The sequence below is a fragment of the Dipodomys merriami genome, unplaced genomic scaffold (genome assembly GCF_024711535.1).
Source record: "Dipodomys merriami isolate MVZ:Mamm:240054 unplaced genomic scaffold, mDipMer1.0.p SCAF_4, whole genome shotgun sequence".
NCBI classification, from domain to species: Eukaryota; Metazoa; Chordata; class Mammalia; order Rodentia; family Heteromyidae; genus Dipodomys; species Dipodomys merriami.
In genome coordinates, this window is record NW_027205603.1 from 34365516 (window position 1) to 34381134 (window position 15619).

Consider the following 15619-nt stretch of genomic DNA (forward strand, 5'->3'; position numbering starts at 1 on the left):
CTGCCAATGCCACAGCCCTCACTCCCACCTCCACCCCCACCAGCCACCCCCTGCATCCCGGGCCCCCGCCGCCTTCTCACGATCCCCACCCACGCCCCGGTCCCCGGTTCCCGGTTCCCCATCGCAGGGCAGAGGGCCTCGGCGCCGGCGCGTGGGGCAGCGACGTAATCGAATCCCCATTCCTCCCCCACCTCCCCACGGTCATCCGGCCGCCCGGGCCGCCCGCTCAAACGTGCTAGAAGATCGGTGTGCGCCTCGCCCAGCCGGCGAGGCTCGGGGAGCACGGGGAGGACCCGGCACGGCAGGCTCTGCGCGGGGCGGGGCTCCGGCGGGGTGGGCGGAGCTCCGGGGCAGGCGGGCGCGGCCGGCGTGCGGGGCTCCTCCCCTTTCCTCCGGCTGCGCCAGCGGCTGCAGCACTTCCGGGTCGGCGCGGAGGCGGGGCGAAGGCGCCGCGGTGGCTGTTATTGTTCGGCTGGGCTCGGCCGGGCGCTGTCTCACTGCCCTCCGCGGTTGTCAGTTTGTCGTGCTTCCTCTCGGCCTCGGACTCCCGGCGACTGACGGCGACGGCGGCGGGCGGGGCCTGGTGTTTCGCGGCTGAGCGGCGCCGGGGCGAGGGGCGCGGAGGAGGAGCAGTAGCTGGAGGAGGAGCCGTGTGCCCTGGCACGGAGCGGCCGCGGCCATGGCGTACGCCTATCTCTTCAAGTACATCATCATCGGAGACACAGGTGAGGGCCCTGTGCGCGGCCGGGCGGGTGTCGGCGGCCCTCAGGTCCCGGCTGAGGGGCAAACGGCGCCGGGCGGCGGCGCGGGCGCGGACTCCGCCCGGCGCCTCCCGCCCGCCCGCCCGCCCGCGTCGCTCCATTTCCGCAGTGCTGGAGCTGGTGACGTGGGCGCTGCGAGCGGCCGCGGCCTGGCCAGGCCCGGCCTGCCACCTCCGCCCCGGCCGGGCCTGCAGCCCAGCCCCGGGGCTGCCGCTTTCCACCCCTTGTCGGGAGCCTGTGTGTGACCGCACGGGGGACCCGGCCCAGAGCCATCAGGGCTCGGACTCCGATGGCTGGCACCCTGTCCCCGGGGCCGTCACCTGGGTCTCTCGCTGCCCCCCCCCCTCCGAAAAGGAAGAGGGAGGCCGACCTAGTAGAGCAGGTGACAGGGCTGGGGTCCTGATTTCCCTGCACGGTCTCGCCTCTTTGCGACCTGCACGAATCCGACAAAGGCCTAGACCAGGCGCACCCCGATCGATGGGGGCCAGCCAGCCGAGAGAAACCTTTGAAATTCTCATTTTTAACCCCTTCAGCTCCCAAGTCAGGATAGGTCACATCACGTGACTTGACGGCTGAGCAATCCCTTTAAACCCGCTGTAGAGTTCTTCCACTTGCCACGTGTAACCTGGGGTTATTTGATTTGGTGGTAAGGCAAGGCCGAGCCGTGCAATGCTCTAAATGTGTTCGTATGTTGTGCATGTGCAGAGGTCGTTGATATTTTTAGTTGGTCAAGGTTGTGGTCACAAGCTTGAAGCGGAAACAAAAAAACCCTCAGAGAAGTAAATAAAGCAATTGTAAAATAATTTTAATACCTGTGATTTGGACATTACTTTGAATCTAATAATAAACCTAAGGCTTGTGCAGGTGTTACAACTATTAATATACCAGAGTCTGATTTCAGTGGTGACTCTTGCACAACTTTGGACCCTTTGCACAACTTGGGAAATGTAAGCAGCGGCTTGTGGTTGCACTAATGATGAAGCATGTTCTATAAGTAACTGTGGAAGCAAGTTGACCCCCTCCTAGAAGAAAACTTTTCTGCTGCAATTTAGTGTTTTTCAGGAGGATTTTTTTCTCTGTGTGTGTATGTGTGTGTGTGTGTCTGTCTGTCTGTGTCTGTCTCTGTGTGTGTCTCTGTCTCTGTCTCTGTGTGTCGGTGTGTGTGTCTGTGTGTATCTGTGTCTGTATCTGTCTCTGAGTGTTTTGGGAATAAGTGTTTTGTGAAATCCTGGATAAAGCAATGTTTTGCAAATGTAGCAGATTTATAAACTTTTTAAAATGTACTACATTTGGAAGGAGAAGGAAGAAGCATTCTAAATTCATTTAGGTTATTAAAATGGAGTTGGATAGAGATGTTGAAAAATAGAAGAGTGATTCTGGCCACTTGGTTATATGAGCAGCAGCGACCTTAGACTTCGCAGGTTGTCTTCCAGTGTCTCTACGATGGATAAATGAAGTATTGTTAGGGAGTATCTGGGTTCCATTTTCATGAAAAGTGCCCTATGTCATTCAAATGGAAGACACTCCTTTCTTGGCATTGCTGCTGTTATGACCTAGTTCTGACACTGAATACTTGACACTGGACTGTGTAGGGTAGCACTTCCTCCACTCCAGTTCAACCAGTACTCTTCACTCAGCTTAATCTTTCTGAAGATGGGTGTCAGGGTGCAGCTCCTGACATTTGTATAGTTTGCTCACTCACATTTTTCTAGTTTGACCTTCAGCGAACTCCATATTTTAGTCCCTGTCTACTTTCCCTGCTCCTCATCTTGCTTCTGCCAGGAAAGTCTAGCCATTGGTTTCTGGGGATTCTCCGGGCCCTGTTGCTCCCTCTACTTGGAATGCCTTCTGCCACAGTTCTTCCCATAAAATATTATCAGTCCTTAGAATTCTTACCCGAGGTAGGCAGATTGAACATACATCGAGCTATTGACTATGCCAAGATTTTCCTGATTTCCTGGTTGAAAGTGACTATTTCTTTTTTGAAGTTAATGTCTTTGAAGTTGTAGCATTCTTCTGCTGTAATACCCAGACTGCTTTATTTTGTGGAGGCCTACTTGTGTAGGCCTCCATATTTGATCATAGTCCTGTTAACTCTGTGTTTCAGAAAGAGCCAAACAAAAAGTAAACCATATACATGTAGTTAAATTAATAATCCGATGCCACTGTGTTCCTATTAATATACATGAATAAGTTAGATTTCTGTAGCACATGTCTGTTGTTTTCTTGCTTATTGATTGTGCTTAAAATCTTAGACTATATTTACTTAATTCAGAGAATACCCATAGTTATAATGTGGCCCTCCCCTGTAAAGATAATATTAAGTCAGTAGTTTGTGCCTGTAAAGATGGTATTAAGTCAGTAGTTTGTGTCCCATTTTGATTTAAAAAAATTATAATGTAAAAAAGATGCATCTTAGAATTGCTAATTTCCCTGTCACTCACTTTGCCTAGCCTTTAAATCAGTCATTCTTGGCTTTTCCTGCTATCAGTTGTATGTGTTGTAAAATAATAAATGTGTGAAAGTGCTTTGATTTTTTTTTTCCTAGAAGAAACTGCATTTTTCCTTATACAAGACCCATCTTTCAAAGCAGTTTTAAAATTTACAGGAACATAATGATAACTTTTTACTGTACAACTAAATATAGTTTTAAGGTAGCTTTTATTAGTGGTGTCTTAATAATTTATGGGAATACCATTTAAATCTAGACATATAAAGTAGAAAGTTGTTAAGCCTGACCTAAAGTGTAAAAAAATAAGAGAAAAATTGTTATTTATTTATTTATTTTCAGTTTGGGGCTTGAACTCAGGCCTGGGCACTGTCCCTGAGCTCTTCAGCTCAAGGCAAGCACTATACCACTTGAGCCACTGTACCATTTCCAGTTTTCTGGTGGTTAATTGAACAGTCTCACAGACTTTCCTGCCTGGGCTGGCTTTGAACAGTGATCCTCAACTCTTAGCCTCCTGAGTATTTAGGATTACAGGTGTGAGCCAGCAGTGCCTGGCAAACCTTTTATTTTTGCTCCTAAATTTCTGGCATGTGTGCACCATTTTAACTTCACCACTAACTCTTTTGCCTCTTAGCCAGGTTATGGATAGGCACAAACTTTACTTCTATCTGAAATGCCCTTGCCCTGCCTCAAAAAAGAAGAGTGTGCTAGTGGCCAGTTCAAAGCCAGCCCTGGCAGGAAAGTCTGTGAGACTCTATTTCCAGTTAACGACCAGAAAGCCAGAAGTGGCACTGTGGCTCAAGTGGTAGAGCTCTAGCCTTGAGCTGAAGAGTTCAGGGACAGCGCCCAGGCCTAGAGTTCAAGCCCCATGACTGACAAAAAAAAAAAAAAGAAAGATTGTAAAAATTTGTTACTGTTTTATTATGTTTGTGTTCTTTGGATTTTTTTCTTTTTGTTCTGTTTTGTTTTTCTTGATCGTAGACAAGACTGTCCTTGAAGGGGAGATTTTTCCTTCCCTAAGGGATGGAATTATAAGCTCTGGCCACACTGGCTCTCTTCTTACTTTTAAGATAATGAGAAACCCCACCTTTCTCTCTTGCATTAGTTCCTTCCTCTTTACACTTCATTCTCTGTTCCAGTGCTTTTCCTCCTCTGTTTCTGCTTGGATTTTAAATAATTTTTGTTAGAAATGTTGTTGACTGTATTTTATTTTTTTATTTTGTTTTATTTTTTTGGGTCCAGTAGTGGGGCCTGAACTCTGGGCCTGGGTGCTGTCCCTCAGCTCTTCAGCTCAAGTCTAGTACTCTATCACTTGAGCCACAGTGCCACTTCTGTTTTTTTTTTTTTTCTTTTTGCTTATGTGGTACTGAGGAATGGAACCCAGGGCCTCATGCATGCAAGGCAAGCACTCTACCACTGAGCCACCTTCCCAGCCCCTTGACTGTGTTTTAGATAACAATGGTAGGCATTCAGTGAGTTTTAATAAGCCTGTGTGCCCTTGGGGGAGGTGATGCCAAGCTTTATTGAAAAGGTGATGTTTGAGCTGAAATTAGAGCCATGAGATGAATTTGCCATATGGGCATGGGAGAAATCTTTAGCTCAGAGGAAGTATGCATTTGGAGCTAGGAGAGTAACCTGGATTAGAGATTTGGGTACTAATAAAAGGGAACACTCGGCTGGGAAGGTGGCTCAGTGGTAGAGTGCTTGCCTTGCATGCATAAGGCCGTGTGTTCCATTCCTTAGCACCACATAAACAAAAAGCTGAAGTGGCGCTGTGGCTTAAGTGATAGAGTGCTAGCTTTGAGCTGAAGAGCTGAGGGATAGCCCAGGCCCAGAGTTCAAGCCCCAGGACCAACAACAACAAAAAGGGATTACTAATTATCCAAGTGTTCATCATTGGAACTGTTGGAATTACAATGTAGGGAAATATAATTGCTTATAACAAGTGTTTATTAATAAATTTCTACTCTGAGAAATTTCTTCCCAGATTTACTTCTCTATCTGTCCTCTCCCTTGCTTTGGATAGAGGCTTGTTGATTTTAACGTGTTTCAAATAGCTGCAGAGTGAAATTATATATCATACTCCCATAAAGCAAGCTCTTGTTTATTTGATGAGAATAATTATGGAGCACATGCAAAATTATTGACAAATGGAGATCTGATGGAGTTTCTGAAATGAAGTAGGTGATGAATTTTGAAAGAGAAAGCTTGAGTGTGATGGTAGGGAATATTATCAGATGAAGAGACTTAGAAATATGAATCAAATAGAAAGATCTGGAATTACAGTATTGAGTCCACAGAAGAGACAAATCTCAGAAAAGATGGGGTCACAGTGTCAAATGCTCTAGAAACCAGAAGACATTTGGTTAAAATGGCAGGAGTACCATAGTATTTTGCCACACTGTTGGATTAAGCAGTGAATGACAAACTAGTGTGGTGGTTCACTTCAGTAATCCCAGCACTCACAAGGCTGAAGCAGGGGCTCTTCAGTGTGAGGTTAGCCTGGGCTATATAAGACCCTGTTTCATAAACAAAACAGAAAGAAGTGAATAGGGCGGGGCAAAGTAAGGTCCAGAAGTGTAACATATGGTTTCCTCTGTGTTTTTAAAAGAATTATGGATTTTTAAGTATACAGTATAAATGTGTAGAAAAAAATTCATAAGCTCTACAGTTAGTTACTTTTAGGGATGAAAAAATCTACTTGTAGGACAACTGGTGTTGGTGAGATGGGCCTTTCTCTATTGTGAAGTTTTTTTTCCTTTTTGTTTTGAAGTTTTTAAGGAGTATCAGATCTTTTTATAAGAGACTGGAAAATTAATATGCAAAGCATGGGCTATTTCACTGAAGAGTTTGTGTGAAATTTTAGAGTAGGAAGTTATAACGATTTGGTTGCAACATCAGGTTAGCTAGCAGTGTGTTTGTGTATGCACGGTTTTTTTTTTCTGTTTGTTTGTTTGTTTTGTCGGTCATGGGGCCTGAACTCTTCAGCTCAAGGCTAGCGCTCTACCACTTGAGCCACAGTGCCACTTCTGGCTTTTTCTGCTTATGTGGTGTTGAGGAATCAAACCCAGGGCCCCATGCTTGCAAGGCAAGCAGCCACCTTCCCAGCCCTATATGCATGTTATTTTAAGATAGAAAAGTCTTGAGATTGAAAGTTTGAAAGTAGATGAGTTGATGGAATGGGAGTAGATTACATAGTGGAGGGTGGGTTTTTTTTTAAATTGTTGTTAGTTTTTAAAAACTCTCTCCCTCCCTCCCTCCATTTTCTTTTGGTAGATAAAAGAATCTTTTGAATTTGGCTGGAGTGCTGGTGGCTCATGCCTATAATCCTAGCTACTCATGAGACTGAGATCTGAGGATCACTGTTCAGAGCCAGCTGTGCAGGCCCTTACCTCCATTTAGCCACCAGAAAACCAGAAGCATCAAAAGTGGCAAAGTGGCGCTGTGGCTCAAGTGGTAGAATGCTGGCCTTGAGCTGAATTGCTCAGGGACAACATTCAGGCCCGGAATTAAAGCCCCATGACCGACAAAACAAACAAACAAACAAGAGTCTTTTGAATTTGTTTGCCGGGGCTGGCTTTGAACTTCTGTCTCAGGATTACAAGTGTGAATTGCTAGCACCCCCCTATAGCTCAGTAGAATTTTTAAAGAAAAAACTTCTTGTGGAAGACCCAAATTTGAAATTTTGAAGGTTTTTTTGTTTGTGTGTTTTTTTAGATTTTGTGGGTTATCTGGAAAAATAATTCTGAGGTAAATGTTGGTGATGGTTGTACAACATCCTGAAGCACATATCACTTCTGAACTGTAGTCCTAAAAGTGGTTAAGATATTTAAACTTCGTTATACATATTTAACCACAATAAAAAATGTATTTTTAGACAGTTGGAAAAAATAAACTGGGAAGTTTAGAGCTGCAAACTATCCATTTTTTGTTCTAAGATGTATCATGCATATAAAAGAACAGTATAATATGCATTCATAGTCTTAATAGTTTTATAGAATAAAAATACTATGTTTAAGGAATATATATGTGAACATACCTCTTCCTTATTTTTGCTAGTTTAAATTTTATATTAATCCATCTAGGGCTTTTTATTTATTTATTTATTGCGGGGTATGGAGCTTCAATTCGGCCTGGGCACCGTCCCTTCTGTTCTTTAGCTCAAGATGAACTCTCTACCACTCAAGCCACGGCGCCACTTCCGGTTTCTGGTGGTTAATTAGAGATAAGAGTCTCACAGACTTTCCTGCCAGGGTGGCTTGGAACAGTGGTCCTCAGATCTCAACCCCCTGAGTAAGCTAAGATTACAGGTGTGAGCTACTGTCACCGCCTTTTTTTTTTTTTTTTTTTTTTTTTTTAAGCGATGAGGTTTGGAGATTAAATTCAGTGCCTTGTTTATGCTAAGTAAGCATGCTTGCACTGAGCTACATGCTCAGCCTTTGATTTTATAGATGGGGTTTCATTAAGTAGCTGTGGATGACATGGAATTCACTATGTAGAGAAAAGCTGGCTCTGGACTCAGACATCCTGTTGCCATTGCATCCTGAATGCAGAAATTGCGTGTGTACACTGGCAGTCTTAGCTCTATGATTTCCTTTTTATAGGAATTAAAGCATGCCTAAAATTATTTAGTTTTACCTTCATTTAGTGTATTTAGTTGTTTGGTCCATAGATAAAAATTGAAACATGCATAAAACACACCTCTTAATATCATCTAGAATTTAGATGATGGGCTTCTTTTATACTTGAATTTCTACTATGTGTATGTCATATGTATGTGAGGTTTTGTTGTTGAAGGTTTTTTTTTAATTACTCAGTTGTTTTGCTGCTTCCTTTCCATAATATTTGTTGCTTCTGCCATAAGGCTGTTGGCTCTTCTCATTTCTTTTTACCTTTCCTCCCATAGTGAGCCTCATTTCAAATAATGCCCCTCCCCTTCCTTGTTGGTGCTCTTGTTCTTTGTGTCCCACCTATTTCTGCTCCAGCAAGAAATTAATTTTCTCCTTTATCTCTTTCCATTCCCTTTTTAATCTCTCTAAGCTCTCTAATTTTGTTGTTATGTTTGGGTAGACCCTGATTTTCACAACTCAGCTGTTTTTTCTTTCCTTCTGGCCCAGCTGTGCTTGCTCCATTTTGTTATTCTCTGCTCATCCTCTTGCTGTGAGGCTATGTCCTTTTCTATCAGAGGCAGCCATATGTGGATTTCCTTGACTTTTTCTTATTTTTGGACTTCTACATAAAACATTCCCATTTGATTTCATCAACTTTTCTTATTTTCAAGTTTTAAAATGCCCTACATTTTAGCTGTTATTCTTCATTTACAAGCAAAGGGTATCTGTCAAAAAGATGATTGGTTTTCTGAGATACTATATGTAACTCGTTGTCCCCTTTTAGTTCCTGCTATGTTTCTCACTACCAACAACTTTGGTCTTCTCAGAGCTGCTCTTTTTGTAGCTCTAGACATCACTATTTTAAAATACATTTTTTTAAGCAAGCGTTTTTGTAATAGTACTATAACATTCTGTTATTGTCAGGTTTTTTTAACCTGTTTTTCTAAAAGTAGTCTTCCCTTTCCTAATGTCAAATTTTCTTCTTTCTGAGATTGTATTTAAGTAATCCCTAAGGTATACCAAGGTAGATTTATATGGAATTCTCCATCACAGTAGCTCTTGGCATGGTCTCACTAGTAGATTCTCATGAGAACTTGTTCACTTTTTATAGTTCTTTATATACTGTCAATGCTGGGGAAGTATTCTACTCTGGAGCTACATCCCTAGCCCTTGTTGGTTTTATGAGTTAGTCTTGAAATACTGTAGCCCAGCGTGGCAGGGAACTCCATCCACCTTGCCACTTATGGAATCACAGACATGTGCTTCCACACCCAGTGTTAAAGGCCATTTAAAATCCATTAATACTTCATGTATGAAGTTAGAATTTCATGGGTGAAAAAATTATTCTTACAAATTGGTAGAGTGAATGAAAAGTTAGGGCTGTTCATGCCAGGGTAGCCTGGCTCTATTTCCCTTTGTCTTCCTCATCCCTGTTTCCCACCTCATAGTTTTTAGTTTTGATAGCTGTGATGAAGCTTATGTTTCTCCCAGTTCTCTCTTTAAAAGGTTCCCATTTCAGGTATGGCTGACAGTTGCTGTATTTATGGCCAAATCTGAAGGAGAAAGGAAGAAATGAGTATTAATATCTGCATGCCTCAGCTAGCTCTTTGAAAGCAGCATAGTGCCTGGCATGGTTAATGCTTCAGAATGATGAATGTGTGCTAGGTAGGCTCTGCTGAGTAGGCTTACATGGCATTGACCAATTTATTTCCTCCTTATTTCCAGAAGGATTTAAGAGAAGAAAATTACAATTTTTATGTAAATTAGGGAAGGAGACATTAATTTTCTGTTACTATAATAGCAAACTATAAGAAAATGAGCAGCTCAAATGGCACTAAAATTAAGGTTTCAATAAGGTGGATTTTCCTTCTAATAATGAGTCACTGATTTCATGTTGTCGAAAGAGTTTACTTCCATATTGCTGTAAGGCTTTGATTTCTGTTTCTTTGCTAGCTATCATTTGAGGGCTGTTCCCACATGCACACACTTTTTTGGGGGTCACTGGGCCCCTTTCTCCACCTTCAAAGGCATGGTCCACATTGTTCTTATGTTTCATCTCTAACTCCTTTTAGGTCATCATCCTATTTTTCTTTAAGAAAGGTTCACTACGTCTAAGGATTAGATTGGACTCACCTGGATAGTCCAGGATACTCTTTATCTGAAGTTGTTTTTGTTGGGTTTGTTTTGGTTTGTTTTGGTTTTATTTGGTGGTTGGTGCTAGAAATGGAAGTGGAATCCACGGCCTCACTCATGCTAATCAAGTGCTTTGCCACTGAGCTATATACCCAGCTCCTCAAAGTCTAGTCATAGGGCAACATGTACATAGGTCCCCCTCTGTACTTTTTCATCCTTTTTTTCTTTTTCCTTCCATTTTTTAACTTGATTTTGATTGGGAAATAAACATTACAGAAGTGTACCTTTCACCTCTCTTCCCAAAGATGTGTCTTGAGATATTTATCAGTTGACTCTCACTCCCATCCTGACTAATCTGCCTCTTCCCCACCTTAGGGGCCTGTGTTCTTTTCTGTTGCTATATATGGGTCTCACTATATGGCTGAGGCTGGCCTTGAACTAGCTGTGTAGCCCAGGTTGGCCTGGATCTTGTTGTCTTCCTGCCTCAGCCTGTAAGGGCTGGGATTTGGGCAAGAACCAATACTTGAAGCTTCCATTGCTGTATTTCTTAAAAAATTAAATCAGAGTTTGTTTTTTGTTTTGTTTTTGCTGGTCCTGGAGCTTGAACCTCAGGGCCTATGCACTTGTTCCTAAGCCTTTTTGAGTAGTTTATTAGGGATAAGAGTCTCACAGACTTTTCTGCCCAAATTGGATTCAAGCCAAGATCCTCAGATCTCAGCCTCCTGAGTAGCTAGGATTACAGGTGTAAGCCCTCAGCACCCAGCTCAGAGTTTGCATTTTATTGAGAAAATTGAATGCTGTTGTATGCATTGTAATTATTAATAGAATAGGATTTCTACTATCAGATGACACTGTGGTTCAGTCAGATAGTCAGGGATCAAGCCATAGATTACAGGAAGGTGAAGTAAGCACATGTTCCACAGAGAAAGCAATATGATGGTCAAATTTTCCAAGATGTGCATTGTTCCTTTTAAGTTACTGTAGAAAGATTCTAATGGTTTGTAGAATTGAACAATTAATTTAAATTCTTGAGATTTATCTTTGAAATTCAAGTGTCAGTTTTCCTTCATTTACTTACAGTATATATGTCTGTGTAAGTAGTGTATTCATGCTTGCTTTGCTGCTCTCAACATTATTAAGATAGATGAATTTTAGATTTGCTCATCTTTAACAATGAATGATAAATATCTTAGTTAAAACAATATATTATTCCAAATCCTCTATGGTTATTTTCTTAGATAATGTTCTTGGATACTTTCCAAAAGTCTAGTATTTATAATTAGACTATGCTGATGAGTGTTATGGCTCTAGTGCTTATTTATGATCAATCCTCTTCATCTTCAATTTTCTCAAAGAAAAAAAAGCAATAGTAATGCCTGCCTTGGCTTACTTCACAGAGTTTTTGATAGCCTGGTGTTAACAATGTGTGCAGATATCTTGTAAGCTGCAAAATTCTTTATTTCCTGCTAATATTTATTTTTTCTTCCTGTTGAGCATCCTGAAATTTAGTGGGATAGGTTTTTTTTTTTTTTTTTTTTGTCGGTCGTGGGGCTTGAACTCTGGGCCTGGGCGCTGTCCCTCAGCTCTTCAGCTCAAGGCGAGCGCTCTACCACTTGAGCTACAGCACCACTTCCGGTTTTCTGGTGGTTTATTTGAGATAGGAGTCTCACGGTCTCTCCTGCCCGGGCTGGCTTTGAACCGCGATCCTCAGATCTCAGCCTCCTGAGTAGCTAGGATTACAGGTGTGAGCCACCAGCGCCCGGCTAGTGGGATAGGTTTTGACTATAGAAAAAGCTATTCACTTTGCTAACTTGGAACTTATTGCTTAAAGTGAAAGAAATAAGATCATGTGTAAATTACAAAATGACCAGCTGTTTGATTCTGATCTCACCCTGGACTCGGTAAAAGAAAAAAGTCCTTTCTATCTCAGATCTCTACATGAACCAATTGAAACCGAAAGGACTGTCAAGAAAATGAAGTGGTGCAGTTTTAGAAAAAATAGGATAAGGCCAATAGTCACCTTCTACCTTGATTTTGTCTATGCCTACTGTTGCTACTGTTTGATAGATATTGCTTAAGTGATCTCTCTCTCTCTCTCTTTCTCTCTCTCTCTCTCTCTCTCTCTCTCTCTCTCCATGTCTCCTTGCCTCCCCTCCCTCTTTTTTTCTTTCCCCTCTACTCTCTCCCCTCTCCCCTCTTTTTTTTTGTTTTGTGCAGATCCTGGGGCTTGAACTCAGGGCCTGGCACTGTCCCTGATATTTTGTACTCAAGGGTAGCACTCTTATCACTTACCACAGCTCTCCTTCCTGACTTTTTTAGTGGTTAATTGGAGATAAAAGTTTCATGATGGGGCTAGGAAGGTGGCTCAGTGGTAGTTGCCTTGCATGCATGAGGCCCTTGGTTCAATTCCTCAGCACCACATAAGCAGAAAAAGCCGGAAGTGGGGCTGAGGCTCAAGTGGTAGAGCGCTAGTCTACAGCTGAAGAACTGAGGGACAACGCCCAGGCCCAGAATTCAGGCCCCACGACTGACCAAAAAAAAAAAAAAATGTCTCATGAACTTTCCTGCCTGGGCTGGCTTCAAACTGTGATCATTAGATCTCATGCTCCTAAGTAATTAGTATTATAGGAGTGAGCCACTGGTATCTGGCTTCTCTCAATTTTGAACCCCTTTGGAAAAAGATAATTTTGTAGATCTGCAAAAGACAAATTTAGGGGCTGGGAAGGTGGCTCAGTGGTAGAATGCTTGCCTTGCATGAATGAGGCCTGGGTTTGATTCCTCAGCACCGCATAAGCAGAAATAGCGGGAAGTGGCACTGTGGCTTAAGTGGTAGAGTGCTAGCCTTGAGCTGAAGAGCTGAGGGACAGCACCCAGGCCCAGAGTTCAGGCCTCACAACTGACAAAAAAATTTATAGATCAATGGTTATCTTATGACTTCGGGTAATGTCTTTTTAGTTCAGCTTCAGAGACTAAAGTTCACATGTACCAAATTACTTAATGTGCAGAGCTCTACTTGATACAAGAATTAATAAAGAATGAAGACTAGCAGTGTGGCTCAAGTGCTAGAGTCCTTTCCTAGCACATGTGAGGTCCTGAGATGAATCCAGTCCCTTGTTAGATAAATAATCATTCATAATGTAAAATAATAATGATTATATGACTGGAGAGTTGATTTACCAGTCCTGTAAGTAAAGATATTAGTTACACTCTTTCAGGGTAACCTTGGATTTACGGTGAAGAAGTTCTACTGGTTTCACAGCTAAGCAGATATTTAACTGATTTAATAACAGTAGATAGTAGGCTGCCCATATAGGCAAGCTGGAGGAAGCTAGCTGCCATATGGAGTCCCAAATTTTTGCATTTAATAATGTAAGTTGGATAAAATCCAATTTGGGTGAAAGAAATAATGCATGATGTAGATTATCCAAAATGACAATGATACTCTGACTGACTGGCTAAATTTAGCAAGGTGGAATTAAATAAAAAATGAATACAAATAAAAGATGAATGGCTCCTGTTTACATAACAGTAAGCGTCTAAAACTTATTAAGGTCTAACATACCTGGATTCATATGAATCAGATTGGTAGTAAAACCAACAAAAAAATAAATGTGGGGGCTGGGAAGATGGCTCAGTGGTAGAGCGCTTGCCTTGCATGCATGAGGCCCTGGGTTCGATTCCTCAGCACCACATAAGCAAAAAGAAAAAAGCCGGAAGTGGTGCTGTGGCTCAAGTGGTAGAGCGCTAGCCTTGAGCTGAAGAGCTGAGGAACAGCGCCCAGGCCCAGAGTTCAGGCCCACGACTGGACCCCAAAAAAATAAAAATATAAAAAAATAAATGTGATGCTCAGTGAGTAAAAGTATGTTGCACATATAAGGCAAAGTAACAGATTTATCCTGCCAGGCCTAACTGCAAGTCAGTTATAGAAACTAAAGTTTCAGAGAGAAATCTATAAACTAGAGTCTGTTCAGGAGTCCAGTAAGGATAACATGATTGTATCAAGTACGACATTGTAAAAACTTAGTCACAAGTATTCCCAGCCATACCACTCCTAGGCATCTACCCTGAGCAACAGGAACCAAGATACAAGGACACATGCACCTCCATGTTCATTGCAGCACTGTTCACAATAGCCAAGATATGGAAACAACCCAGATGCCCCACAACAGATGAATGGATCCAAAAATTGTGATACCTATATACAATCGAATATTATGCAGCCATTAGATAGGACAAAATAATGGCATTTGCAGGGAAATAGATGGAACTAGAAATAATCATTTTGAGTGAGGTAAGCCAAGAGCAAAGAGACAAATGGCACGTGGTCTCCCTGATATGTGGATGGGCACATGTCTCTCTGATATGTGGATGTTAAATATAAAACGTAAGGAGATAGGACAAGTGACCAGGACTCCAGAAACAAAGGACCTCCACTCATCTTGTCGTATCATTACTAAATGACCCCATGCCGTTGACCACATATGGTATATATGCTCATATCTGAGGGAAACTAGGAGGAGGACACAGAATTAGAGGGAAACAGAGGAAAACACTGGGCATTGATGAAAATGAACCAAGCAACTCAAGGGCAGCGATGGGAGGGAGGGAATGAGAGAGATAGAGGGAACAGCTAACACTTGATGTGGAAGAAATAGCTGTATTGTCAAAGCTCATAGACTTCACAAACTTTATAGACCATACTAATGACAATTTGCCTCATGAAGGTTAGAATGTGTTTGTGACTTTAAGTATCACTATCTCACAATACTGTGAAATTTATGTAATGACTTAATCAAAATAAAAAATTATTTTTAAAAAACGTAGTCACAAGTATCTTAAAGAAGAATAAATGGCTTTCAGATACTTGGGAAACTGTCATATTAAAGAGAGTTTAGACTTACCCTTTATGGCTTTTTGTGGGCAGAACTAGGACCATGAGTAGAAGAAAGAAAGAGTATACACCTTGCGAAATGGAAAGAGCTTGTTAAGGGGTAAATTGGTTTATAGTAGAGCTTTGCAAGCAGGGGTTTTGTTATTGCTTAGTAGGACTTAAAGGTAGCATATACAAAATGTAGAGGGCTGGATTTGATTTCTAATACTTTAAAAATAAATTTAAAATCAATTCTAAGGGCTATTCATGAAGAAAAATCTTGATGAGTAGTGAAGGAATCACAACATGGAAGTCCTTTAGTAAAAACTTACTGACTTAAAAATTAAAAGATTCCTGTGGGTTAGAAAAATGAACAAGACTATAAAGGGAGAATGTTTCTCACAATAATTACAAGCAAATATGATAGCTATTTGAACAGAGTACTAAAGGATCATGAAGGATACTATTTCTAACTGTAAATGGCTCATAGTAGATTTAGATTTTAAGTAAACATTTACTGTGCACATGGTTAGTTTGTTGGAGACAGACTCTTGGTAGGTATCCCAGGCTGGCATAAAACCTAGTCTTCCTCCTTGGTTTCAAGTGCTGGGATTATTAGTGTGTGCCACAATGTCTGAATCCATTGAATATTTTTTGTATGCTGAGTACCACATACTGCGACTGATTCATATTCCCCAAGTAATCGTACTTACCCATTAACCCATCTTACAAGTGAAACATGCAGATTTGGTCATTCTTTTTTGAATAATTCTCTACCTAATAGTGCTATATGATT

General features: G+C 41.8%; 1 protein-coding gene across 1 annotated transcript in view; it reads left to right on the top strand.

The window, feature by feature from the left end:
* The first annotated feature begins 446 nt into the window (after positions 1–446).
* Rab2a (RAB2A, member RAS oncogene family) overlaps positions 447–15619 on the top strand; it is an 81548-nt gene continuing 66375 nt past the window's right edge. Inside the window, exon 1 of the mRNA XM_069990779.1 lies at positions 447–725. Coding sequence (XP_069846880.1) covers positions 680–725 — 46 coding nt within the window. The 5' untranslated portion in view covers positions 447–679. The remainder of the gene's footprint in view (positions 726–15619) is intronic.